This window comes from Sus scrofa, chromosome 2 (assembly GCF_000003025.6).
Source record: "Sus scrofa isolate TJ Tabasco breed Duroc chromosome 2, Sscrofa11.1, whole genome shotgun sequence".
Classification (NCBI taxonomy): domain Eukaryota; kingdom Metazoa; phylum Chordata; class Mammalia; order Artiodactyla; family Suidae; genus Sus; species Sus scrofa.
Genome location: NC_010444.4, coordinates 8,892,071 through 8,919,144, shown reverse-complemented (window position 1 = coordinate 8,919,144; position 27,074 = coordinate 8,892,071). Strand labels below are relative to the sequence as shown.

The following is a 27,074-nucleotide window of genomic DNA, read 5'->3' as shown; positions in this document are numbered from 1 at the left end:
GTGCACGCCCTGAAACTGCAGCGCGAAAAAGGAGCGCATGCGCTTAGGGGTTGCGCAGGCGCGCCTATCGTGCTGCAGAGAGGTTTGGTCTTTACTGCGGCTGCTGGTGAGGCTGTGACGCCGAGTTCTCAGCTTCCCGCCGATCCTGTCCAGACGCTCCGTCTTGGTCATAGCCGACTGCCCCAATACCCTTCCCTGAGCTCCCCTTGCCACCACACACCCTAAACCTGTGTGCAGGGTCCGATTCCATGGACCCCGAACCTCACGAACCCTCGACCGGCGTCGTCTTGGTTCCGCACCAGCCGCCCAGCGAGCACTCGGGGCCTGGTGCTCAGGGTCCCAGCGCGGGGGGCAACTCAGGTACTGCTGGGCCCCGGGCTGAGCTCGAGTGGAGGGCCCTTGCATGGAACTGTTTCGGGAAGGTGAATCAGGCCATAGATGTTCTTGAAATTCATAACAGCCGTTGATATCTCTAACTGGTCACCTCTACCCTACTGTCTGGTCCAACTTCTCCGGGAGCTTGGCTTATAGTAGGGCTAACATTAGCTGACACTTGAATTGCCGCTTTAAGCACGTTACATGAATTGGTTATTCTTTAGTCCTCTAAATCCAGAGATAGATCTGTTGCCAAAATACCGGCTGCATCTACGCCAATGCCAAATAGAGGAGGAGACAGAAGTAGCCTTAACGGGGAGGCCAAGAGGGAGCACAGCAGGCTAGTGCCTAAAGGACTATGCCCCCTGGAGGAGGTAGTGAGGAGACTTAACAGTGTTCAAGGAGCAGGGCCTGATCGGCTTGGGGACATTTATGGGATTCTTTGGTGGTGAGGTAATGGGAGTCCATCATATCATCAACCTTCTGGTCGCAGCTGGTCTGGGGGGTCTCCATGCTTGGGGGTAGCATACAGTTAACTTCTTCCACTCGGTGGGGGCTTCAGCACCTGCAAAAGAGCTCCGAGGGCATGGCTCAGAATATCTATAGTCCTTGAGGAAAAGCTAAAGGTTCTTGACTTTGTTGAATGGCTAAACTATTTTGTCTTCTTAACTGTTTTCCTTTTTCTCTGTAATTTCTTACTTCTCTTGATTAAATTGATCCCTTGACTAAAGTTTTTCTATGGACAAAAAGGCAAGCAGAGAATATGAGTTGGGGGGTCCACTCTGCCAAGGTTTCACAGGGCTCTGCTGGGTTAAAGGCACAATACCATTTTATAGATGAGGGACTGCAGGTGTAGCGTTCAGCCCCAACTCCAGCCTGATGTCAGGGTGGTTCCAGTCAGTGACACTCTTGTTACTGAGGCCACTCAGCATTAGTTTATTAATTTCTAGTGGTAAACACCTAGGGTACCAGTATATTTTATAATCATTTATGAAACTCTTATTGGAGTTCCCGTGGTGGTGCAGTGGTTAACGAATCTGACTAGGAACCATGAGGTTGAGGGTTCGGTCCCTGGCCTTGCTCAGTGGGTTGGGGATCCGGCGTTGCCGTGAGCTGTGGTGTAGATTGCAGACGCGGCTCGGATCCCGAGTGGCTGTGGCTCTGGTGTAGGCTGGCGGCTACAGCTCCGATTCAACCCCTAGCCTGGGAATCTCCATATGCCGCGAGAGCAGCCCTAGAAAAGGCAAAAAGACAAAAAAAAAAAAAAAAAAAAAACCCCTCTTGCGTGCTCTTTCTCTTCTGTATGACCTGAACGAATAGGAGGAGGTGTAAAGCTAACGTTATGGAACAGGAATCTCAGGTCCAGAGTGGTTACCGAGCTCGGTGTTATCCTGCTAAGAACTCTCAGAGCCCAGGTACAAATCCAGGTGGCCTGATTGCAGAGCCTGGATTACTCTGCTTTTCTTCTGTCGTCACACACTTCTCTGGGTATTCCGGGAACCAGCAGTTCGCAGGAAGCAAATGGCATGATCCCTGGGTATTGTTTCTCAATTTTTTTCTTCATTGTTGTCTCTCCCTCCCCAGAATTCTTAAGATCTTTTCCCTTCTAATGCTTCCTATGAAATCGTAATTCCAGAGTTCCTGTCGTGGCGCAGTGGTTAACGAATCCGACTAGGAACCATGAGGTTGCGGGTTCGGTCCCTGCCCTTGCTCAGTGGGTTAATGATCCGGCGTTGCCGTGAGTTGTGGTGTAGGTTGCAGACGCGGCTCGGATCCCGAGTTGCTGTGGCTCTGGTGTAGGCCGGTGGCTACAGCTCCGATTTGACCCCGAGCCTGGGAACCTACATATGCCGCAGGAGCGGCCCAAAGAAATAGCAAAAAGACCAAAAAAAAAAAAAAAGAATTCGTAATTCCATTGATACACTCTATATCTGCTTTTACCCTTCGGATGGCCGGAAACCTTTTTTACTCTGTAGGAATCTCTACCCTCTCCCTGCTCTTCAAGAAGCAGTTTTCACTCCTTTGCCATATTGTCCCCATGCGTGTCCCAGCTTAACAAGTGGCAAAATAAGTACTGAAAGAGTTCCAATTTGAACAAAGTTATTATAGATGGGATAAGTTCATTTACTCAGTAGCTATTAGGTGCTTGTTCAAATACATGATTGAACACTCGTACTAAAATGTATAGAGTGGAACAGATAAGTTGTGGAAAATTTATAAGGTCCGCAGTAGGCAGATAGGGTTGGGGAGGTTGTGTGTGGGCATGGGAATTAGGGAGTGCTTTATGGAGTGCCTGGGCCTTGAAGGATAGAGAAACAGCACGGGGAGGGGATTCAAGTTAAACAATTTGAGCAACAGGCTTGAAGTTGAAAAAGGAAAGAACTATATGAGTATAATTTATGAAAAATGGGCTGAAGGGGACTCCTAGTACATAATATTGGAAAAGATTTCCTGGGGAAGGCTAGATAAGAAGAGCCTGGAATGCAAAGGTAAATAATTTGAACCAGGAGTTCCCATCGTGGCTCAGTGGTTAACGAATTGGACTAGGAACCATGAGGTTGTGGGTTCAATCCCTGGCCTCACTCAGTGGGTTAAGGATCTGGCGTTGCCGTGAGCTGTGGTGTAGGTTGCAGATGCGGCTCGGATTCCAAGTTGCTGTGGCTCTGGTATGGGCCATCGGCTACATCTCTGTTTAGACCCCTGGCCTGGGAACCTTCATATGCCTTGGGTGTGGCCCTAGAAAAGACCAAAAAAAAAAATAATAATAATAATTTGAACCATAGGTAGGAAAAAAATAAGTGGGGAGTTCATGCTGTGGTACATCGGGATTGGAGGTGTCTTGGGAGCACTAGGACCAAAGTTCGATCCTGGCCCTGGCACAGTATGTTAAGATCTGGCATTGCCGCAGCTGTGGCTTAGGTTGCACTTGCAGCTCGGATCTTATCCCTGACCCCAAGGAACTCCATACGCCTAAAAAACAGAACCGAAAGTTTTTGAGTAGGGAGGTGTAAGAAATGGATGGACGAGGTGAGACAAGGAATTAGGCAACACATAAGTGGATTCTGTGCTAACAAGTGTAATGGAAGGGAGACAGAAAGGAGAAGGTTCACATCAGGAATCTTATTTTTTTTAGGGCCACACCCGTGGCATATGGACGTTCCCAGGCTAGGGGTCAAATCAGAGCTACAGCTGCCCGCCTACACCACAGCCACAGCAGCATAAGATCTGAGCCAAGTCTTTGACCTACACTACAGCTCACTGCATTGCCTGGATCCTTAACGCACTGAGCGAGGCCAGAGACCGAACCCTCGTCCTTATGGATACTAGTCAGGTTCGTAATCTGCTGAGCCACAACGGGAACTCCCATGTTCACATTTATTAAGTGCTTTTACATGGTACCTTCCAGGCACTATACTAAGTGCTTTATATATATTACCTCAATTCAAAAAATAGTAGTTTGGGTGTTTTTTTATCTTTTCTAGGGCCGCACCTTGGCCTATGGAGGTTCCCAGGCTAGGGGTCGAATCGGAGCTGTAGCCACCAGCCTACACCAGAGCCACAGCAACGCAGGATCCGAGCTGCGTCTGCAACCTACACCACAGCTCACGGCAACGCCGGATCGTTAACCCACTGAGCAAGGGCAGGGACTGAACCCGCAACCTCATGGTTCCTAGTCGGATTCGTTAACCACTGCACCACGACGGGAACTCCTTTTCTTTCTTTTTTTTTTTTTTTTGGTTGCACCCATGGCATGCAAAAGTTCTTGGGCCAGGGATTCAACTCACGCCACAGCAGGACTGGAGCTATAGTGACAACACTGGATCCTTAACCTTACCAGGGAACTCCTGGATAAAATCTTTGACACGCGTTTGCTTTATAATTTCATTTTTTAAAATTATGCTTTTACACCCCTGGAGTACACTGACTTTCATTGGTCCATATATTTTTTTGTTCAAGGAGTACATATGGAGAAGTTGATGTCCTGGCTCAGCGGAAACGAATCTGATTAGCATCCATGAGGACGAAGGTTTGATCCCTGGCCTTGCTCAGTGGATTAAGGATCTGGCATTGCTGTGAGCTGTGGGGTAGGTCGCCAACAAGGCTCGGATCTGGCATTGTTGAGGCTCTGGCATAGGCCAGTGGTTACAGCTGCGATTTGACCCCTAGGCTGGGAACCTCCATGTGCTTTGGGGGTAGCCCTAAAAAGAAGAAGAAGGAAAAAAAAAAAGGGATTTACAGAGAGTCAGGATTTAAACTCAGGAAGTCTGACTCCAGAATTGGAGCTTTAGGCCTCGTCCTTGTGTGACTCTGACACCATGCCTCGCCAGACTCTCATGGCTACCACCATAGCCTGCTTCCTCTTTCCAGCAAATGTTTATAACTTTTAAAGAGCTCTCTATGCCTGTATCTTCTGGGAGCTGAATCTCAGGTCTTTCCAGAGACCAAATGAATTCGATTTTGTCTTTCCATGAAATCCCCAGGTGATCAGTATGCATGCCGAAGTGTACGAAGCACTGGTTGACACAGTGCTGTTTACTTCTTTCTCGAGACATTTTTCAGCCATCCTTATCTCTCAGCAGCATCTTACCTTCTTGGCCCATTTCCTGTTTCTTCAAACACTGCCCTGCTCAGCACACTGCTCTCTCCTGGTGTTCCTCTTACAGTTCGGATTACTTCTCAGTGATCCTTTGAGCGATGTATGGCCCATTCCTCAAACATTAATGTTCCTTGAGTTGCGTGTTGGACCCAGCTTTATCCTTACTCTGCCTGGGCCACCTTATCCACTCCTATGATTTTAATAACCGCCGTGATACCAGTGGCTCCAGCTCAGGATCTTTTTCCTGAGCTTCAGAGCTGTACGTCCAGTTAACCTCCTGGATGAATGTTATCATTTGGATGGGCCCCAAACTTCTTAACTTTTTGAAAATGAATTCAGCCCACTCCTCTTATTTCACCTCCTTGTCCAAGCGACCCTCATTCTGGCCATTGACCCTAAGACTTTTACCCCAGAATTAATTTGGCTGCCTGGTCCTGATTTCCTTTCTTCTAATCCATTCTCTGTCTTGAAACCAGAGAGATGGTTCTAAAAAGATTTGGGAGTTCCCGTCATGGCTCCGAGGTAGCAAACCTGACTAGTACCCATGATGCTGCAGGTTCAATCCCTGACCTTGTTCAGTGGGTTAAGGATCCAGCATTGCCTTGAGCTGTGGTGTAGGTCACAGATGTGGATCAGATCCCGCATTGCTGTGGCTGCGGTGTAGGTCAGCAGCTACAGCTCCGATTTGACCCCTAACCTGGGAACATCCATATGCTGCACCTGTGGCCCTAGAAAGACAATAAATAGGCAGTTCCTGTTGTGGCTCAGTGGCTAAAAAACCTGACTAGGAACAGTGAGGTTGTGGGTTCGATCCCTGGCCTTGCTCAGGGGGTTAAGGATCCGATCAGTTGCTGTGAGCTGTGGCGTAGGCCGCAGAGGTGGCTTGGATCTGGTGTTGCTATGGCTCTGGTGTAGGCCGGTGGCTACAGCTCTGATTCGACCCTTAGCCTGGGAACCTCCATATGCCGTGGGTGTGGCCCTAGGAAAAAAACCCAAAAAGACAATAAATAAATAAATACATAAATCTGTCAAGTCTCATGTCTCAGCTCATAGTTCTTTGTGCCCCTCCAAAGTCTTTAGGCCAGATCATGGATGTGGCCCTTGAGACCCTTTGCCGCTTCCCGTCCCACCACTCCCTCCCCAAGAATGATCCACTCCGCCCGCCCCTGGTAAACTCCCTTGGTTTGGATACCTTATCTGTGTAAATCATCATTGAATCCTATTGCCCAGCAGAGTACAGGCACAGAGTAGGACTCCATATATGTTAGTTTATCTCTGTAAATTTTTTTCCCTTACAAATTATGGAATGATGTTTTTCTGGCTCCAATTCATTGATGTCACAGCTGCTTGGGAAAGTCTGGTGATTTTGCTCAGAGAGCAACCCTGCCCCCACCTGGCAGAAAGAGGCACTGCCTCACTTAACAGGGGAGGATAATGGGAAGAACCAGAGCTTTGTGCCAGGAACTGGGAGAAAAGACAGTAATTTACGTGGAGAAAAAGGCCCAATTTGATAACAGAATTTCCTGGGTTTTGGGGAGATGAGGATGTTGATGATTGTAAGGACAGGCTTGCTTACAAGCTGTATTTATGGACCTGAGTGAGGAAGGTTTGGGAAGGGGTGATGGGGAGTTATTGCAGATAATGGCAATTCTAGGCCTTTTGGCTCAGATCAAGTGTCTGTTCCTATCAGTTTAACATCTGTGTCCTTTACCTGAGGACAGCATATTACATTGATTTTTTTTTTAAATTTTTTGTCTTTTGTCTTTTGGTCTGTTGTTGTTGTTGTTGATGTTGTTGTTACTGTTGTTGCTATTTCTTGGGCCACTCCCACGGCATATGGAGGTTCCCAGGCTAGGGGTTGAATCGGAGCTGTAGCCACCGGCCTACGCCAGAGCCACAGCAACGCGGGATCCGAGCCGTGTCTGCAACCTACACCACAGCTCACGGCAACGCCGGATCGTTAACCCACTGAGCAAGGGCAGGGACCGAACCCGCAACCTCATGGTTCCTAGTCGGATTCGTTAACCACTGCGCCACGACGGGAACTCCTACATTGATTTTTAGAACAAGGAGATGGACTAGGAGCTTGCTCTGTTGGCTTTGGGTATCAAACTGGCATTGCAGAACGTCTAGGTATAGCATGCCCTTTGAGGTTGTTTAGTTGTTAAACAAGAAATTTGTTAGCTACGACTTTTTTTGTTTGTTTGTCTTTTTGCCATTTCTTGGGCTGTTCCTGCAGCATATGAAGGTTCCCAGGCTAGGGGTCAAATCGGAGCTGTAGCCGCCGGCCTACGCCAGAGGCACAGCAACACAGGATCCGAGCCGTGTCTTCGACCTACACCACAGCTCATGGCAATGCTGGATCCTTAACCCGCTGAGCAAGGCTGGGGATCGAACATGCAACCTTAGGGTTCCTGGTCAGATTCCTTTCTGCTGCACCACGACGGGAACTCAAAGCTATCTCTTTTAATAAAAAGCTTTGCTTGGTGTTCCCGTCATGGTGTAGTGGAAATGAATCTGACTAGGAACCATGAGGTTGTGGGTTCGACCCCAGCCTTGCTCAGTGGGTTAAGGATCCGGCGTTGCCGTGAGCTGTGGTGTAGGTCGAAGACACTGCTCGGATCCTGTGTTGCTGTGGCTCTGGCGTAGGCCGGCGGCTACAGCTCCGATTTGACCCCTAATCTGGGAATCTCCATATGCCGTGGGTGCGGCCCTAAAAAGCAAAAAAAGAAAGACAGCTTGTGGGAATTTCTGCTGTGATGCGGTGGGTTAAGAATCCAACTGCAGGAGTTCCCTTTGTGGCTCAGTGGTTAATGAACCCGACTAGGACCCATGAGGATGTGGGTTTGCTCCCTGGCCTCGCTCAGTGGGTTAAGGATCTGGCGTGGCCGTGAGCTGTGGTGTAGCTCGCAGACATGACTTGGATCCCGAGTTGTTGTGGCTGTGTTGTAGGCCGGCAGCTGCAGCTCTGATTTGACATTTACTGAGAGTGCAGCCCTAAAAAGCAAAAAAAAAAAAAAAAAAAAAAAAAGAGTCTACAGCAGCTCCGGTTGTTGTCAAGGCTTGGGTTCGATCCCCAGCCCGATGCAGTGGGTTAAAATGATCCAGCATCACCACAGCTGCATGTGGCTTGGATTCAGTTCCTGGCCCGGGAACTGCCATAGGCTGTGGGTGCAATGATAAAAAAAAAAAAAAAAAAAAAGAAAGATCGCCTGTGCACAAGGGAGAATGCAGAGCAAAAAAAGAGCCAGCTCCCTGAGTAGAAGGGACATGTAACAAAAGGGAGGGGTTGTCTTATCATCACTGATGATTTCCAGAAGTCATGAAGGTTCTCTGCTCAGCAGCAGGTGGCTCTACTATCAGGAACGGGGAGGGCTCCTGTGAGGGGAAAGAAAGACATGATCATTGTCCACAAGAAAGCACAGGAACAGATAAAGTTAAAATTTACACTTGACTTCTTGCGGCAACTAGGTGTACTCCTTAGTATAACAAAGATTAAAATAATCTTTTAGTCCAGTGGGCCTGGTTTTTTGTCCCTGGGACTCTGGCCTCCAAGGCCTTTGTTCTTTAGCTTGCAAGGCCCGTTTTGCCCAAGGCCATTCCTTTGTCCTTTTCCAAAAGGGATGAGCTCGTCTCCCTGTCTCACTTCCAGCAGAGCCAGCCCAGCCCAGTTTCCTTTTTCAGCTTCTGTAGCAGCCTTCTCCTCTCCTCCTCACTCTACTTGACCCCATTCTGGCTTATCCTCCCTGAGGTCAGAAATCTTGTCTGAATAATTAATTAATCATTTATTACTTTATCCCCATCATGTATAACAAGAGGTGTCACTATAATTCATTGATTATCCTCTCTATGCTGTGAAGTACGCTCCTGAAGAGGTTCATTAAAGAAATACTTTTTTTTTTTGTTTTGTCTTTTCAGTGCTGCATCGGCAGCATGTGGAGGCTTGAGGTTCCCAGGCTAGGGGGTCACACTGGAGCTGCAACTGCAGCTGCCTATGCCACAGTAACAGCAATGCTGCATCTGAGTCGAGTCTGACCGACACCACGGCTCATGGCAATGCGGGGATCCTTAACCCGCTGAGCGAGGCCAGGGATAGAACCCACAACCTCATGGATACCAGTCGGGTTCCTTGGCTGCTGAGCCACGCGGGAAATACTTTTGAGCTATAAACAGCGTCCTCTAGCGGAAATCTTTTCTCAGAGGGAAGCTGCTCAGGGAGTACCTCTGCCCCCTCCTGGTAGCAAGAGGCACTGCCTCCATTAGTAGAGAAGTAGGGATATGCAAATTGGCCAGGCTTTGTTCACCTCTAGGGCAAAAATCCAGTCTGAGAACAGGATTCCCTTGTTTTCTGAACTGTGGAGAAATGTGCCAGTGGGAAGCTGTCCCAGAGAAGGACTGACCTCAGAGAGACATCGGGGGAGTGATGGCTTGGAGTGAGAGCTTAATGTTTTGCTCAGAAATTGAACCCGGACCGCCTGGGTGAAAACCGGGAATCCTGGCCACTAGACCAGCTAGCTGGAGGCTAAGAGCAGGATTGCCCTGATTCTTGTCCCCTATTGAAAGCAAGAATGTTTTAAGGAGGAAAATACTGTAAAAACAGGTATAAAGTTTATTGTTGGAAAGAGTACAGCATGTGGGAGGGCCCACGGAGAAGCAGTCTGTTCATCCAAGGCAGAAGCAAAGCAGTGACACACACCCAAAGGAGTGAGGGTGTGGGTGTCCCCCTCAAAGAGGACGGCACTGGCTAAGTGATTTAAACCACTTACACAGGATGGGTCTTCCAGGTCCTTTGTTTTCCTTTGGCCAGTTACCTTGTTTTATTTCTCACAAGTGACTGGACCCGGGGCCGTCTCCGATATGCATCCACATCTTTTGGCCAAGATGGATTCCAGAACAGAGGGTTCTGGGAGAGTTTCAGGACTTATTATGGCCTGGCGCCCCCTCCGTTTATGACCCCAGGAGTCTTTCTGCGCAGGTGTAACTGGGGAGGTCTCTTTGACCCCAGGGTGAGTGATGTGGTCATCTTACCTTTTTACTCCAGCAGAGCTCAGCTCCTGCCATTAACTTTCTCCTTGGGGAGTTCCTGTCATGGCACAGTGGTTACGAACCTGACTAGGAACCATGAGGTTTCAGGTTCGATCCCTGGCCTTGCTCAGTGGGTTAAGGATCCGGCGTTGCCGTGAGCTGTGGTGTAGGTTGCAGACTGGCTCGGATCCTGCGTTGCTGTGGCTGTGGCATAGGCTGGCGGCTACAGCTCCAACTAGACTCCTAACCTGGGAACCTCCATGTGCCTTGGGAGCAGCCCTAGAAAAGGCAAAAAGACAAACAAAACAAAACAAAACTTTCTCCTTGGAGGTGTCAAAGAGAAGCCAGCCCCAATGGACTCAGCCTAAGTCCCAGCTGTTCTCAGCCCAGGGGGGGCCCATGGACCTCCTACCTCAGGGTGAGACTGATTTTGGGGAGAGCCAAGGATGTGGAATTTGAAAAGGAACAGCTTTAAGGCTGCTTTTGTGGCCTCGAGTGAAAGTTTGGGAAGCAAGCCCTAATGGGAATAGGTTGTTTCTTTGGGTTTTGGCTCAAGACCAAGATCAGTATGAAAGTTCCCGTGTGATGCAACCTGTTAAGGATCCAGCATTGTCACTGCAGCTGCTTAGGTCACTGCTGTGGCCCAGGTTTGATCCCTGGCCTGGGAATTTCCACATGCCTCGGGTGCCAAAAAAAAAAAAAAATTACCTTTTTTTCCTCTTTTTAGGGCTGCACTTTCAGCATGTGGAAATTCCCGAGCTGGGGGTCAAACTGGAACTGCAACTGCTGACCTATGCCAGAGTCACAGCAACGCCAGATCTAGGCTGCATCTGTGACCTACAATGCAGCTTGAGGCAATGCTGGATCCTTAACCCGCTGAACAAGGCCGGGGATTGAACCCACATCCTCATGGATACTAGTGGGCTCTCAACCTGCTGCGCCACAGCAGGAACTCTGGAAAATTTTATTTGAGCCAAGCCGAGAATTATAAACCATGAGGCAGTCTTTCAGAAGGCTCTGAGGACTGTTCCCCTGTTAGACGTCAAAGCACGGTTGTATAGGTTTTTGAGACCAAGGGTTATGCATCAAAGTAACATAGTCCAACAAGGCAAGTAGTGGGTTATTGTGACCCCTTTATCTCTTTTTGGCTTTTAACTCAATGAATTTTATTATATTTATACTTGTACAATGATCGCAAGTGACCCCCTTATCTTCTAAGGAATGTTATCTTCTAAAGAGGTACTTTCCTGGAGCCCGGAGGAAATTGCTTTTTTTTTTTTTTTTTTTTTTTTTTTTTGCAAGTAGGCATTCCTGTGTCTTCCAAGGGGATCTAGTTAATGTGGAATGCAAATGCACAATGCACACCAAAGGGGAGGAGGTAGTGGCTCAAGTTGCAGGGAAAAATTAAAGTTTTCTTGCCTTAAAATAATTTTATTTCATCAGGGAGCATCGATGTCTTTATGACAGCAAATGTTTCTATTTATGAATATGTGGCATTTCTCCTTGTGGTCTTTTTTTTTTTTATAATTTTTTTTATTTTCCCACTGTACAGCAAGGGGGTCAGGTTATCCTTACATGTATACATTACAATTACATTTTTCCCCCACCCTTTCTTCTGTTGCAACATGATCCTTGTGGTCTTTGTACTTGCTATTTCCTCATCCAGAAAACTTTATTTTTTTATTTTTTATTTTTTTTTCTTTTTAGGGCTGCACCTGTGGCATACAGGAAACTTTCTTGTAGAAAACTCCCTTGTTCCTTTATTTCCTTAGGTCTCTGCTCAAATGTCATTGCATCAAATGTGCCTTCCTCTTTTTTTTTTTTTTTTTTTGCTTTTTAGGGCTGCTCTGTGGCATATGGATGTTCCTAGGCTAGGGGTCTAATTGGAACTGCAGCTGCTGGCCTACACCACAGCCACAGCAACACCGTATCTGAGTGGCGTCTGCGACCTACACCACAGCTCAGCTCACAGCAATGCTGGATCCTTAACCCACTGAGTGAGGCCAGGGATCGAACCCAAAACCTCATGGTTCCTAGTCAGTTTCGTTTCCACTGCGCCACAACGGGAGCTCCAGATGTGTCTTCCTTGAATGAAATAGTCTCCTTCTCATCTCACCTCTATTTTTTCATGTAATCATGTAATTATTTGACATATTATTATTATTATTTTTTTCCCCACGGTGTGCAGCAGCTTGATGTGGGGTCTCAGTTCTCAGACAAGGGATTCAACCCGGGCCACAGCTGTGAAAACCTGGGATCCTACAGGCTTCCCTTGGTGGTGAAGCAGGTTAAGGATCTGGCGTTGCCGCAGCTGTGGAGCAGTTTGCAGCTTCAGCTCATTCCTTGGCCCAGGAACTTCCATATGCCATGGGTGTGGCAGAAAAAGAAAAAAAAAAAATTCTTCCCCCAGGGACTCCATATGCCTCCAGGCGGCCAAAAAAGAAAAAGGAAAAAAAAAAAATGTAGTCAGGGGAGTTGGCTCAGTGGAAACCAATCAGACTAGTATCCCTTAGAACGCAGGTTCCTTCCCTGGCCTCCCTCCGTGGGTTAAGGATCCTGAGATGCTGTGGCTGTGGTGCAGGCCGGCAGCTACAGCTCTGATTCCACCCCTAGCCTGGGAACCTCCATATGCTGAGAGTGCGGCCCTAAAAAGACAAAAAAAAAAAAAAAAAAGTAGTCAAGGATCTGCTTGCCTGTGTGGAGCCCTAAGATTTTGCCTATAGTTGATCTGAAAAGGAGAGTAGGCAGGACCAGGGGCCAATGTGGGCCAAGCTCTTCAGTATTAAGTTACGGAGTTCCCGTCGTGGCGCAGTGGTGAACGAATCCGACTAGGAACCATGAGGCTGTGGGTTCGATCGCTGGCCTTGTTCAGTGGGTTAAGGATCCGGCATTGCCGTGAGCTGTGGTGTATGTTGCAGACGTGGCTCGGATCCCAGGTTGCTGTGGCTCTGGCGTGGGCCGGTGGCAACAGCTCCGATTCGACCCCTAGCCTGGGAACCTCCATATGCCGCAGGAGCGGCCCAAGAAAAGGCAAAAAGACAAACATAAATAAATAAATAAATAAATATAAATAAATAAAATAAAATTCAAAAAAAATATTAAGTTACTTGTCGGGAGGGAATGGAGGGAGAATGTATGTTCAAGAAGTGAGTCCTGAAGTCTAAGAGCCCACCTTCTCATTATGCGGCTTTAGAAATGTATTGCTGGAAAATTCTGGTAAGATGTAGCCCATCTTGAATGCCTCTGAAAATCAGAAGTGCTTGAGAGCTTGGTTTTTGTGACCGTGAGTGTGATAGGGAAATGTCCAGCTTGGCAGAAAAACAGCATAGATGTTTTCCAGGTTTTTTTTTTGCCCACCATCAAGTGTAATATCTATTATCTATTCTTTTTTTTTTTTTTTTTTTTTTCCCTCTTTTTGCCTGGCCTGGGATTGGACCCACTCAACAGTAGTGACCTGAGCTGCTGCAGTGTGTGTCTTGATTTTCTTAGGGCAATATGCTAAATTGGCTGTGGTGCAGCAGAAACAAATCTGACTAGTAACCCTGAGGATGTGGGTTTGATTCCTGGCCCTGCTTAGTGGGTTAAAGGATCCAGCATTGCGGTGAGCTTGCAGATGTGGCTTGGATCGAAGTAGGTAGGCCGGCAGCTGCAGATTCTACCTCTAGCCTGGGGCCCTCCAGATGCCATAGGTGTGGCCCTAGAAAGTAAAAAATAAAATAAATAAATAAATTAAATAAAGAGGGAATTCCCGTTGTGGCTCATTGGTAACGAATCCGACTCGTATCCATGAGGACACAGGTTCGACCTCTGGCCTTGCTCAGTGGGTTAGGGATCTGGTGTTGCCTCGAGCTGTGGTGTATGTGGGTTGAGCCTCGTATCTGAGTTGCTGTGGTGTAGGCGGGCAGCTGCAGCTCCAATTTGACCCCTAGCCTGGGAACCTCCATCTGCCTCAGTCATGGTCCTAAAAAGACTGGAAAAAAATTTTGTTTTCTCTTAAAAAAGAAAGAATGTCTGACTCTAGGGCTTTTTTGGGGGGTGGGGGAGGGTAGAGGCAGATGTTTTGTCTTCAGTTTGTTTCTGCGTGATCTTGCAACGTAAGTTGAACTATTCTTGGTATTTTCTGAGGTTCTTCTGTTCAGTGTTATCAACCTTTAGTTGTTCATTATCTAAAGTGTGACTCGATAGTCCTTGGCTACACCAGTGCCAAAGTTCCCAGGCCAGGGATCAAAGCTGTGCCACGGCAGTGACAACGCTGGATCCTTAGCCGGCTGAGCCTTGAGGGAAAGCCTACGAATACTTTTTAAAGACAGGAGTTCTCTGGAGTTCCCTTCGTGGCTCAGTGGTTAACGTATCCCACAAGGAACCATAAGGTTGCGGGTTTGATCCCTGGCCTCGTGCAATGGGTTAACGATCCAGCGTTGCCACGAGCTGTGGTGTAGGTCGCAGATGCGGCTTGGCTCTGGCGTTGCTGTGGCTCTGGTGTAGGCCGGCAACAGCTCAGATTGCATCCCTAGCCTGGCAACCTCCATATGCCATGGCAGCGGCCCTAAAAAAGGCAAAAAAACCAAAAAAAAACAAATAAAGACAGGAGTTCTCTTGTGGCACAAAGTGGCTTGGGTCGATACTGTGGCCTGAGTGGTTTGATCCCTGGCCCAGGAGTTTCTGAGTGCCCAGAGGGCACGGCCACAAAAACAAAAAACAGGAGTTCCCGTCATGGCTCGGCAGAAATGAACCTGACTAGTATCCATGAGGACGCAGGTTTGATCCCTGGCCTCACCCAAGTGGGTTAAGGATCCAACGTTGCTGTGAGCTCTGGTGTAAGTCGCAGACTTGGCTCAGATCCCTGTGGCTGTGGTGTAGGCCAGCAGCTATATGCCTCGGGTGTGGCCCTAAAAAGACAAAAAAAAAAGAACAAAACAACCAAAAAACGAAAAAAGGTCAATTTTGAATAGTTAGAATTAGAGAACTAACTGAAGATTGGGCGTGTGGGGGTCATTTTATAGATTTGTGAGTAGTTGGATTCCTCGAGGGACTGCCTGGCTGGGTACCTGTACAGCATTTTACAGCATATTATAAAGGGTACAACTCAGGAACAGCCAAACGGAAGAATGCACAGGGCAATGTATGGGGGTGTGTGTGCCCCTCCCAACCCCTTGATGTGTTTAGGGACCTGGAAACTCTGTGAACCCTGTTGTTAAGGGGTTTTTATGGAGGCTTCATTGTGTAGGTGTGATTGGTTAAATCATTACCATTGGCGATTAGCCCAATCTCTAGCCCTTTTTCTCTTCCTAGAGGTTGGGGACGGGCGGGACTGAACATTCCAACCCTCTAATCATGCATTTCTGGTGACCAGCCCCCATACCGAAGCTATCTAGGAGCCCATCAAGAGTGGCTTCATTAGAACAAAAGACTCCTGTCACCCAGGAAATTCTAAGAGAATTAGGAGGGCGAATGGAAGTTCCTCAGACCAGGGACTGATCTGAGCCACAGCAGCTGCAACACCTGACCTCCCTCCCGCCTTTTTATTTTAGGGCTGCACCTGTGGCATATGGAAGGTCCCAGGCTAGGGGTCCAGTCGGAATCCCAGCCACATCTTCAGTCTACACAGCTCACGGCAACACCAGACCCTTAATCCACTGGGTGAGGCCAGGGGTTGAACACAAGTCTTCCTGGATACTAGTTGAGTTTGTTACCGCTGAGCCACGACGGGAGGAACGCCAACATCAGATCCTTTAACCAGCTGTGCCTGGCGGGACCCATACCTGCGTGCACTTCTGCAGCACCCGAGCTGCTGCAGTTGGATTCTTAATCCACTGCGCCATGGTGGGAATCCCATCTCTGTACTTCTTGAGTGTGTCTGCACTTAGTGACTTTCTTCCAAAGAATGCGATGATAGAGATGATACAAAGTTCTGAGGGGACGGGAGGCGGGGAGAACGATGGTACCCACCAGTCTTGTGTGACATGACTGCGGCAAGAGGTTGGAATGCCTCGGTGACCACATAAAGGAACATTTAATCTCATCACCAATTAGCCTTTTGATGAGATCAATATTTTGATGAGATCAATATTCTCTGATTAGTCGACTATCTCATGTCATCTCTCCAGGATGATTTGTTAAAAGTACTTCTGCATCTCTTACATAAGTTGATCGGCTGTATCTGTGGTATTTCTCTTTTAATACTTGGTTGCATTAGAAAGAATGGCTTGCTGCAGTGTTTTTTGTTTATTTGTCCAATTTATTTGAGTATCAGATACTTTTCAGACGGTGTATTTATTTCTCTCCTTCTAAGAGAAGGCTCCAGTTGTGTGTCTTTGACTCTTTCTGGCTTTTATCCCTCCTCTCATTCCTCGCCCTTCACAAAGACAATGCTGACAGTTCTTGTTAGCAGCCAGTGTCCCTCCTGCAGGATTTGTAATAACAAATGACACTCGAGCAGCGCTTCTTCTAATGACAGCGGCCAAGTGGGCCCCTTTGGTGGGAGTCAGCCCCCTTCCCTGCTCTCATCCCAGCTGCACTTTGACTTCAAGGGCTCGTTTCCTTAGCTTCAGCCGTCATCCGTTTTTCAAGTGGCTGAACTCCTCAAGGCTGATAGGTAGTTTAGAGGTGCAGCCTGCATGCTTTTTCTCTAGGTCTTGGAATGTTGCCTTTAGCTTTGGCAGACTGCAGTCTGTTGGACAAAAACAGCCTCCTAGGTTTCTAACTATTCTCCCGTCTTTGTTCTGTCTTTGGACAAAATTTTCTTTTTCTTTTTTGCACATGAGTAGTGGGGATGTCCCTATCTTTAGGCTAAGATCAAGTAATGCCTGCCTGTTGAGAAACATGGGACATGAATTTTTGCAGTATGGGATCAGAAAGGAGCTGTCTCTGTACACTTGGTCCTCTCAAATTCACGGCCCTGCTCCCATCTGCCTATAAAGTCCTGAGGCTTTGAGGACTCACAATTGGTCCTTTTTTTTTGGCCGTGCATGCAGAAGTTCCTGGGCCAGGGGTTGAACCTGAGTTACAGCAGGGACAACACCAGCTCCTTAACCTACTGAGCCATCATACTTTGCATTCTATAGCAAATATTGAATTTTATATTTAGCAATATACATTGTAGGGTCTGGGGATCTCTAACCACCTTCAGCCCTCTTTCTCTGCAGTCTTTCCCTGCTGCTTTCACTCCCCTTCACCTAGATTTATTACTTTGTGTTATTTGGTTGAACAGTTACAGGTCTTTGTTTTCCTGCAAAAATGGCTTCCTCTTGATAACATACAGTGTTGTTTTTTTTTGTTGTTGTTGTTTGTTTTGCTTTTTAGGGCCACACCTGTGGCATACGGAGGTTCCCAGGCTAGGGGTCCAATCAGAGCTGTAGCTACCAGCCTATGCCACAGTCACAGCAACGTGGGATCTGAGCTGCGTCTGCCACCTACACCACCGTTCACGGCAGTGCTGAATCCTCAACCCGCTGAGCCAAGGCCTCAGTCTGAGTCCTCGTGGATACTAGTCAGGTTGGTTACTGCTGCTCCACGATGGGAACTCCACCACTTGTCTTGAAAATGAAAGGACATGAAATGAAAAATGAAATAATGAAAAAATAGGACATGAATTGTAGAAGAGATAGGTGCAGATGGATAGAAAGTAATTCTTTGGGGGCAGCTGGGAAACACTCATTTGAGCTAGGTCTTGAATGCATCAGAGCTCATGAGGCAGAAGGGCAGAACAGGAAGGGCAGAACCCAGAGGGAATGTCAGGTACAAAGATACAGAGGCCTGGAGTTCCCGTCGTGGCTCAATGGTAAGGAACCTGACTAGTATCCATGAGGACTCGGGTTCCATCCCTGGCCTTGCTCAGTGGGTTAAAGGATCTGGCATTGCCGTGAGCTGTGCCATAGGTCGTAGACGTGGCCCAGATCAGGCTTGGCTGTGGCTGTGGCTGTGGCGGGCCACTGTAGCTCTGATTTGACTCCTAGCCTGGGAACTTCTACATGCCCTGGTGTGGTCCTAAAAAGACCAAAAAAAAAAAAAAAAAAAAAAAAAAAAAAGATAAAGCTGGGTGTGCTATGGGACTGACACGTGTGTGAAAGCTGATGTCGCTGGAGGGTAGTCCCTGTGGCAGGTGTGGTGGGTGATAAATTCGGGGAGGTATGTTATTAGCTTCTGCACTGCATACAGAAAGGATTGTTTTCATCTTACTGGAGCCGTGAGGGGTCTGCGAGTGAGATACTGTGTTCCTGGGGGTGTTGTGTTGCACCATCTCAAGGAGGACGTCTGACCCCACAGCTTTTTTTTTAACTCTGAGCTTTCGTGCTGGTGATAACGTCTGTTCAGAGCCCCTGGTTGGTATTTATTTAGCACTCGCAGGCCACTTTGGACTTCTTATCATCACTGAACACAAGTCTGAACTCCAGCCTCTACCGGCCTGCCCGCCTCCCTCTAGGACCTGGTTCTGGCTTTCCTGGGTGGGAGATGGGGGTGGGCTCTGGTATAAAGGGAAGGGAATGGCAAAGGATGAGCCTTTCACCCTCTCAGCTCTCCTCGGGCACCCCTTTCTGTCTACTCTTTCTTCAGATCTTGGCTTCTGCTTTCTTCCAAACACACAGCTCTCTTGGCTTCCAGCCCAGGGTGAAAGAACTTTCTTTCCTCAGCTCCTCTCTGAGAATAACCCAACTGGCACTGCTCAGGAACAAGAAGTTCCTGAGAGCGTTGGCACCTAAGGGTGTTGATGTCTGGCAGTCCCTGCTGTGAACCTCACCTCACTCTCAATCCAAGGACCTCCGTGGCCCTTTCAAGGCCTCTGCAGTAACAGCTGCCTCCAGAGCCTGGCATGGTGAAGTAATTGAGAGGAAAGAGAACCATGGCAGCCTGGGGAGATCGGGCTAATCTGTGGGAGGCCCTGCAGGAAGGCAACGAGTCTGGCCATGGCATCTTCTGATCTGATGTAAAGAAAAGGTGGAAGCCTCTTGCTGAGGCCCAGCCCTGGAATGCTGAGTCAGCCCCAAGGTTGCCTATCAGTCTCTTCTCGCACCCCGACATGCTGGCGCCAGAAATTGGGGGTGGGGTAAATCGGGGAGTGTCAGCCATTCTCCTGTCCAAACAGATTCATCTTGAAAAATACCATGGAGAAGGCTCGATTAGGGGTAATTCAATTAGAGTTAATAAAGCAGCGAACTGTAGTGGGTGCTCCATAAATAGCTGCCGAATGACGAATTACTTGAACGAAATTCAGAATGTCTTGAAGGACACGTGGGAGTGAGCCCTGCGGGGAAGCGAAGGTTTAGCGCCAAGTCCCAGAAGGCCCGAGAAGACAAGGTCTGGTGGGGGCAAGGGCGGAGGGGCCGCTGGCAGAGTGCAGATGGCCACCGGAGTTGGGAAGAGCAGGCGGTGGGGTGAACTCTGGGCTAGGAGTAAATGGAAGATGGTGTCCAGGGCTGTCGCCAACCTTCGGAGTGGGTGAGAAGGGCTGGATGTCGCCTACAGGCTCACTTTCCAACGGAGAGAGGGGCCAGCGGGGACCGGGGCACTGGACCAACCACACTCACCCACCTCGAGGTGGCCCTGCCCAGCATTCTTGGTGTCCAGGTCGAAGGAACCTTAGGGGTAGGCGGTTCGAGATGAGGAACTGGACTTGACAGCAGTTGGAGGCGAGTTCCTATCATTCCCTAGGCCGCCCCCCACCCCTCCCTTTCAGTCCCCGGAAGAGCAGTCCCGCAGGTTCCACTTTAAGGGGCGGGCCGGGGCGGGGCTCCCCTGCCCAGTCGTCGGGCCGGGACAGCCTCGCCGCAGACGTTGTGGCGGAAGCTGCGCGGAATCCAGCCGCCTTGGGAGGCCGTTCTGGGACCGGGAGGTCCGGGCAGGTAGGCGTCCAGCCGCTCGCTGACCGAAGGCTGCGTCGTGTCGCCGGTTCTGCAGGCACCATGAGCCAGGACACCGAGGTGGACATGAAGGAAGTGGAGCTGAACGAGCTGGAACCCGAGAAGCAGCCGATGAACGCGGCGTCTGGGGCAGCCGTGGTCGTGTCGGGCGGCCCCGAGAAGAATGGTCTGGTGAAGATTAAGGTGGCCGACGATGAGGCAGACGCGGCAGCAGCCAAGTTCACGGGCCTGTCTAAAGAGGAGCTGCTGAAGGTGGCGGGAAGCCCCGGCTGGGTGCGCACCCGCTGGGCGCTGCTGCTGCTCTTTTGGCTCGGCTGGCTGGGTATGCTGGCGGGCGCCGTGGTCATCATCGTGCAGGCGCCACGCTGCCGCGAGCTGCCCGCGCAGAGCTGGTGGCACAAGGGCGCCCTCTACCGCATTGGCGACCTTCAGGCTTTCCAGGGCCGCGACGCGGGAGACCTAGCGAGTGAGTTCAGGGCTCCCCCATCCCCTGCCCGGCGCTCCCCTGGTTTTACTGGTCACTGTCCTTAGATTGATTGCTACGGTTTTCTTCCCTACCCGGGACCCGCGACCGCTCCCGGGGACGTAGCTCCTTCCTTCCTTTGAAGGCCACCCCCCCCCACTCCCTCTTTCCCGAGGGCGGCTGACTCAGCATCCTGCCCCCCCGCGGCGCCAGTTGCCTGTCGCAGCAGGTTTCTGAAGCAACGTGGTAGGCTTCTTACATCAGCATCTCTGTCTCGTGATCCAGCCTCACCCCCAACACTTAGTTGGAGAGAATGGGACGATCAGGGGCCTCGGAAGAGGCCTCACTGTAACTCTGCTTCTCCATTTCAGGCCTGAAGGGGCATCTTGATTACTTGAGCACCCTGAAGGTGAAAGGTTTTGTGCTGGGCCCAATTCACAAGCACCAGAAGGATGACCTCGCAGGCACCGACTTGGAACAGATCGACCCCGCTTTCGGTTCTAAGGAAGATTTTGACAGTCTCCTGCAATCGGCCAAGAAAAAGAGTGGGTGTCCTAGAGTTGGAAAGAAAGCAGCTAGGAAGGGCTGGGCCTTTTGGCCAGAGCAAAGGGAGGATAGGGTTTTTATCTGGTTTAGTCAGTTTATGATCTGACTGGCTCAGAGTTTTCCTAGGGAGGGCACAGGGGAGGTTTGTCAGGCTTCAGCCTTAAATGGGTTTGTCAAATGGTTCAGAGAGGAAGTAACTGGCTGTGCAATTCTTTAACTTCTGGGCTTCAGGGCCCTTATTTGCAAAATGTAGGCTTTTGCTAAATCAGTGGTTTTAAAACTTGTAAAAGAGTGAAGCCTTTTGGAAAAAAAAAAAAATCCAAGTAGAATCTTGTGTTACCTGTAAAAGGGTTTGCTTTGAGGGTGAGGAGCTCAGGCTTCTCTATTACACGCCATTCCTGCCCCCCACTTGCTGACATTTCTGTTTCCATGGAATGAGTTTCGCCAGGGTTCAAATCTGAGCCTTTGTACCAAGTAGTGCCTCGGAAGTACTCTACTGACTTGTATTTGTTGATTTCCACTTTTCCCGTCACTGCAAAGTCTTTCTCACACCTGCCTCTTCTCCCGTTGTACTAGGCATCCGGGTCATTCTAGACCTCACTCCCAACTATAAGGGCCAGAACTCATGGTTCGACTCCACTCAGGTGGACACTGTGGCTGCCAAGATGAAGGTGAGCGCCTTGGTACCAATGGCAGGTGGGAACTGCATACTGGGGCTTGATTGGTGCTTTCATAGCAAGTTCTGTAAATGCAGCCCTGCACCAGCCAAGGAACTGCTTGCTGCTTCCACAGGCAGAAGGATAGGCCAGCAGGGCACCCCGGTTCTTGTTGGTTCTTTCTCTGACCACTCATTTTCCTTGTTTCCCTGACTCTGAGGTTGACAGCGCAAGAAAGGGAATTTCTCAGATGTGAATTTTCTTCCTTTTGGGAGAGGAAGCCTTTTCTCTGTGGGAATCCTGTCCTGTCTGGTTTCCCATTTCTTATTTATGTGTTTTGGAGTGGGTCCCAGTCTGGAATTCCAAGCATCGGGGTCTTCCTATGTGTCTATGGGGAAGGCTGCGTATTTTATATACCTTCTTGAATACACTGTATAACCAAACAAGGTCCCTTTCATTATCCCTAATCTGTGAATCAGGAAGCAAAGGTTCAGAGGCGCTTTCATGTGCCCTGGGATTTGCTGTCCCAGCTATTCTTATGTCTCTAATCTGCCCTCTCTGAAGGTGTAGGCTTAAACTCTGTACCCAGCAGGCTGGGAAGTGGGGCTTTGAATCCAGTTTTTTTTTTTCTTTTTTCTTTTCTTTGTCCTTTTTACAGCCGCGCCTACAGCATATGGAAGTTCCTGGGCTAGGGGGTCGAATTGGAGCTACAGCTGCCAGCCTATGCTTTAGCCACAGTCAGGGCAATGCCAGATCCGAGCTGCATCTGTGACTTTTTTTTTTTGCTTTTTAAGGCCACACCTGCGGCATATGGAGGTTCCCGGGCTTGGGGTTGAATCGGAATTGTAGCTGCCAACCTATAGCCACGGCCACAGCAATGCGGGATCTGAGCCTTGTCTGCGAGCTACACCACAGCTCATGGCGATGCCGGATCCTTAACTGGCTGAGTGAGGCCAGGGATTGAATCTGCATCCTCATGGACACTGTCAGGTTCTTAACCCTCTGAGCTGCAATGGGAACGCCTGAGCCTAGTTTCTAATGCCTGGGTTCTCAGACACTGACCACTTCAGAAGCAGTAGAACGCAAATAGAGACAGGCCCTGACACTTTGCTGGCAACTACGATTTGGAGGTGGAATTCTGTCTTCCCAGCATTTCAGTTGACCCTTGGGGTCATCTGGTTCAGTCCTTGCTACTTCCTGGAAGACCCTTTAAAAGTTACTGAGAAGGGGGTGTTTTCAGATGGCGAGGCACGAGGTGTGGTAGCCTCCGATGAAGATTGGGGCCAGAGGAGAGAGCACATGGCACGGAGAGGGGACGGGGGTGCTGGCGGGAGTGGGGTTCCCTGTCCTGGGCCTGTTCTGCAGAGCTGGCTCCTCTTTTCAAATCTTCAGCTAAACTGCCCTGGGGCTGTGCTTTGAATTTCACTCTTTTACCCTTGGTCTTGCTCTGACTGGCTCCTTTACTCACACCCTCCGCAGGCCCCAGGAAATGGGGAGGAGTAAGTACACTGGTCTTGGTTAGCTTTTTTTTGGTCTTTTTTTCTAGGGCTGCCCCCACGGCATATGGAGGTTCCCAGGCTAGGGGTTGAATCGGAGCTGTAGCTGCTGGCCTACACCACAGCCACAGCAACGTGGGATCCGAGCCATGTCTGTGACCTACACCACAGCTCACGGCAACACTGGGTCCTTAACCCACTGAGCGGGGTCAGGAATCGAACACGTGTCCTCACGAATACTAGTCGGGTTTGTTAACCACTGAGCCACGACAGCAACTCCTTGGTTAGCATTTTAGGTCCTGTCTCTGCTGCTGTCTGCCTGTGGCCTTGGGCTGCCTCCTTCCTTCTCTCGCATTGTTTCCTCATCTCTGAAACGAGTATGCCAGCGTTTCACACATGTTAAATGTGAAGTGAAGTGACACTTTTTCTGTAGGTATCAAAGGTAAAGCTTTGTGGTGGAGCTTGGGGAGGAAGGAGAAGTAGAACCACACAAAGAGAATCAAGGACAGATTAGAATGGAAGGGGAGGAGTTCCGTCGTGGTGCAGCGGAACCAAATCCGACTAGGAACCATGAGGTTGCAGGTTCGATCTTTGGCCTTGCTCAGTGGGTTGCGCATCCGGCGTTGCCGTGAGCTGTGGTGTAGGTTGCAGACGTGGCTCGGATCCTGCGTTGCTGTGGCTGTGGTGTAGGCCAGCAGCTACAGCTCTGATTGGACCCCTAGCCTGGGAACCTGCACATGCCTCGTGTGCAGCCCTAGAAGAAAAGACCAAAAAAAAAAAAAAAAAAAAAAAGGATGGAAGGGGGCTAAAAGCTGAAGCCTTGTAATAAAGGTGAGAAGTGAGACTTCGAGGCAGGTGACTCTGCTGAGGTCCTGGAAAGTGTGTGGTGGGCAAGATTTAGGGTGGGCTGGAGTTTTCTGTGCCTTCGCATCAGAGTGCTGACAAGTTTCCTCCGTTCTTTTGCCTCCCTCCCTATAGGAAGCTCTGAGTTTTTGGCTGCAGGCCGGTGTGGATGGGTTCCAGGTTCGGGACGTGGGGGATCTGCCAGTGAGTACCCTTTCTGTGGGAGAAGCAGAGCCTGGGTGAGAACAGAGGGGCTCATTGTGTTCCCTGCTCCTGGACTCTGCTTTTTTTTTCCTTCTAGGGCGCGTCTTCATTCCTGGCTGAGTGGCAGAACCTCACCAAGAGCTTCAGCGAGGATAGGTGGGTGCAGACCCCGGCTTCCCCAGCTCGGCTCCATTGTGGGAGCCCCTCCCTGGACCCCTGGCCCAGGGAGGGGTGGGTTGTCGTCCAAAGCACCTTCTCACTTCCATTTCTCCTCTCTAGTCCTGTACTAACCCGGACTCCTGCTCTGCTCTTGTGCAGGCTCTTGATTGCAGGCACTGACTCCTCCGACCTACAGCAGATCCTGAGCCTCCTCGAACCCACCAAGGACCTGTTGTTAACTAGCTCGTACCTGTCCAACTCCTCTTTCACGGGGAAGCAAACCAGTTTCCTGGTCACGCAGTATTTGAATGCCACTGGCAGTCGCTGGTGCAGCTGGAGCGTGAGTCCCACAGGGGTGGGAGAAGGGCAAGAGGCCTTTTTTCTTAAAATTTTTTTTTGTTATAGTTGATTTGCAATAGTCTGTCAGTTTCTGCTGTACAGCAAAGTGATCCAGTTATGCCTACACACACACACACACACACACACACATATTCTTTTTTTCACATTTTTCCCCATCATGTTCCATCACAACTGATGAGACGTAGTCCTCTGTGCTGTACGGCAGGAAGGAGGCCTTTCGGCAGAAGGGAGCGTTGGCAGGTGTGGCAGAGGCGGGCTATGGGCTCACCAGCGTGTCCTTTCCTGCAGTTGTCGCAGGCGGGGCTTCTGACCTCCTCTGTGCCGTCTCACCTCCTCCGGCTCTACCAGCTGCTGCTCTTCACTCTGCCGGGACCCCAGTTTTCAGCTACGGAGACGAGATTGGCCTGGAGGAAGCGGTCCTCCCTGGACAGGTATGGCTTGCTGCCCCCGCCATCACAGGAGCCTGGGGCCAGAACTGGGTTTGACTCCCAGTCAGCCACCTAGTCAGGCGCTGTGCGGCCTTGGCAAGTTAGTTGGCTTTTCTGACTCTTGGTTATCTTTTCCGTGATACTGCACTTCTTCTTTGGCTGCGTCTGCAGCAGGCAGAAGTTCCCGGCTAGGGATTGAAGCCACACTACAGCAGCGACCGGAGCCACAGCAGTTGCCTACCCTGGATCCCCACTTGCTAGGCCAACAGGGAACTCCGATACTGCATTTTTTTTGGTAGGGTAATTTGGACTAAATGAGAGCATTTTTTTGTTTGTTTAGTTTGGTTTTTTTGGCTGCGCCTGTGGCCTATGGAAGTTCCTGTGGAACCCACATCATAGCAGTGACAATGCCTGGTCCTTAACCCACTGAGCCGCCAGGGAACTCCACAAGAGCATATTTTAAAATGCAGTGCCTGGGAATTCCTGTTGTGGCCCAGCGAAAACGTATCTGAGTAGTATCCATGAGGACGCAGGTTTGATCCCTGGCCCCGCTCAGTGGGTTAAGCATCTGGTGTTGCTGTGAGTTGTGATGTAGGCCGGCAGCTACAGCTCCGATTTGATCCTTAGCCTGGGAACCTCCATGTGCCTCGGGTGTGGACCAAAAAAAAAAAAAAGCTGTGTCTGGTTCCTGGTAGGCATTCAGGGTAGTAGCCATCACTCAGTAATCTGTTCATTCGGTGGACAGTGAGTACTCTGTGTCAGGTTCTGTGCCCTCCCGGAGCTCTGAGTTTCGTGGTAGAAACAGATGAGTAAGAGAAGTACAGGCAGCAAGTGGCATAACGGGGTAGGACCGTGAAGGCTCCTCCTTAGCTTCAGCCACAGGGTTGGAGGTTGACATCTAAGCCGATATGTGTAGAGTCATTCATTTATTCCATTAAGTTTTACAGAGTAGTTCCTGGCTGCCATGCACGGAGGGCACAGCAGTGCACGAAAGAGCTGGAGGTGGTGACGTTAGCTAATAAGCAGATCTAATAACGATGCCAGGTCCTGATAATGTGCTGTGCAAAAGGAAGTCGGGCAAGGGGCCTAGAGGGTGGGGGGTGGGCTAGAGGTTTTCTATGGAGTGGCCACAGGAAACCTGAAGGAGGCAACTGAGCAGGGACCCGAGGGCAGAGAGCTTGTGGCTGTCTGGAGAAGCACCCTCTAGGCTGAGGGGTCAGTGGGTGCAGGGCCCTCAGGTGGGAGCCGGCCTTGCTTGGGTTACACGTCCACAGGCTGGGCATGAGAAGAAGAGTCAGGAGATGGGCCTGGGCCTTGGCCAAGTCCTGTTTTCCCCGCTTTCTAGCCTGTGAAGGCCCCGGTCATGCCATGGGATGAATCCAGCCTTCCCAGCACCTTAGGACCTGTAAACAGCAGCGTGACTGTGAAGGTAAAGGCTTCAGATGGGCAGGGCCCGACCCGCGGGGGTGGGGGCACTGGGGGAGTTTGCGCCCCACGGAGCCCGTCACCCCTTCCTGCTGGGTCTTTATCCCTTGACCGTTCGCAGGGCCAGAGCGGAGACCCTGGCTCCCTCCTCTCCCTGTTCCGCTGGCTGAGTGATCTGCGGGGGAAGGAGCGCTCCCTGCTGCACGGAGACTTCCACGCGCTCTCCTCGGGGCCCGACCTCTTCTCCTACATCCGCCAGTGGGACCAGAACGAGCGCTTCCTGATAGTGCTCAACTTCGGGGATGTGGGCCAACCTGCCAGGCTGGGGGCCTCCAGCCTGCCCTCCAGTGTGGATCTGCTGCTCAGCACCCAGCCAGGCCGCAAGGAGGGCACCCCTCTCCAGCTGGAGCACCTGAACCTGGAGCCCTATGAGGGGCTGCTGCTCCGCTTCCCCTATGTGGCCTGACCCCGACCCCCTGACCTCCCCCACCCCCAGGCCCTTTGGGTTCTGGTTTCTCTCTTCTTTTCTTTCTTTCTTTTTTTTTTTTTTTTTTGACTGTTACAGATGAACTCCCAAATAGGGCATTTTCTGCTTCAAATAAATGTCAGCCCTGCCTGGTGAGGCCTTGTCTTTCCTCCA

The 27,074-nt window shown here is 50.0% G+C and overlaps 1 protein-coding gene across 1 annotated transcript; it reads left to right on the top strand.

The window, feature by feature from the left end:
- SLC3A2 (solute carrier family 3 member 2) lies at positions 75-27,074 on the top strand. Its single transcript, XM_003353809.4, is given in 11 exon segments — positions 75-360; positions 19,892-20,320; positions 20,689-20,862; positions 21,440-21,534; positions 23,994-24,062; positions 24,160-24,218; positions 24,381-24,561; positions 24,870-24,951; positions 24,954-25,012; positions 26,355-26,438; positions 26,556-27,074. Coding segments are annotated over 11 exon segments (1,689 nt in total). The 5' UTR covers positions 75-248; the 3' UTR covers positions 26,901-27,074.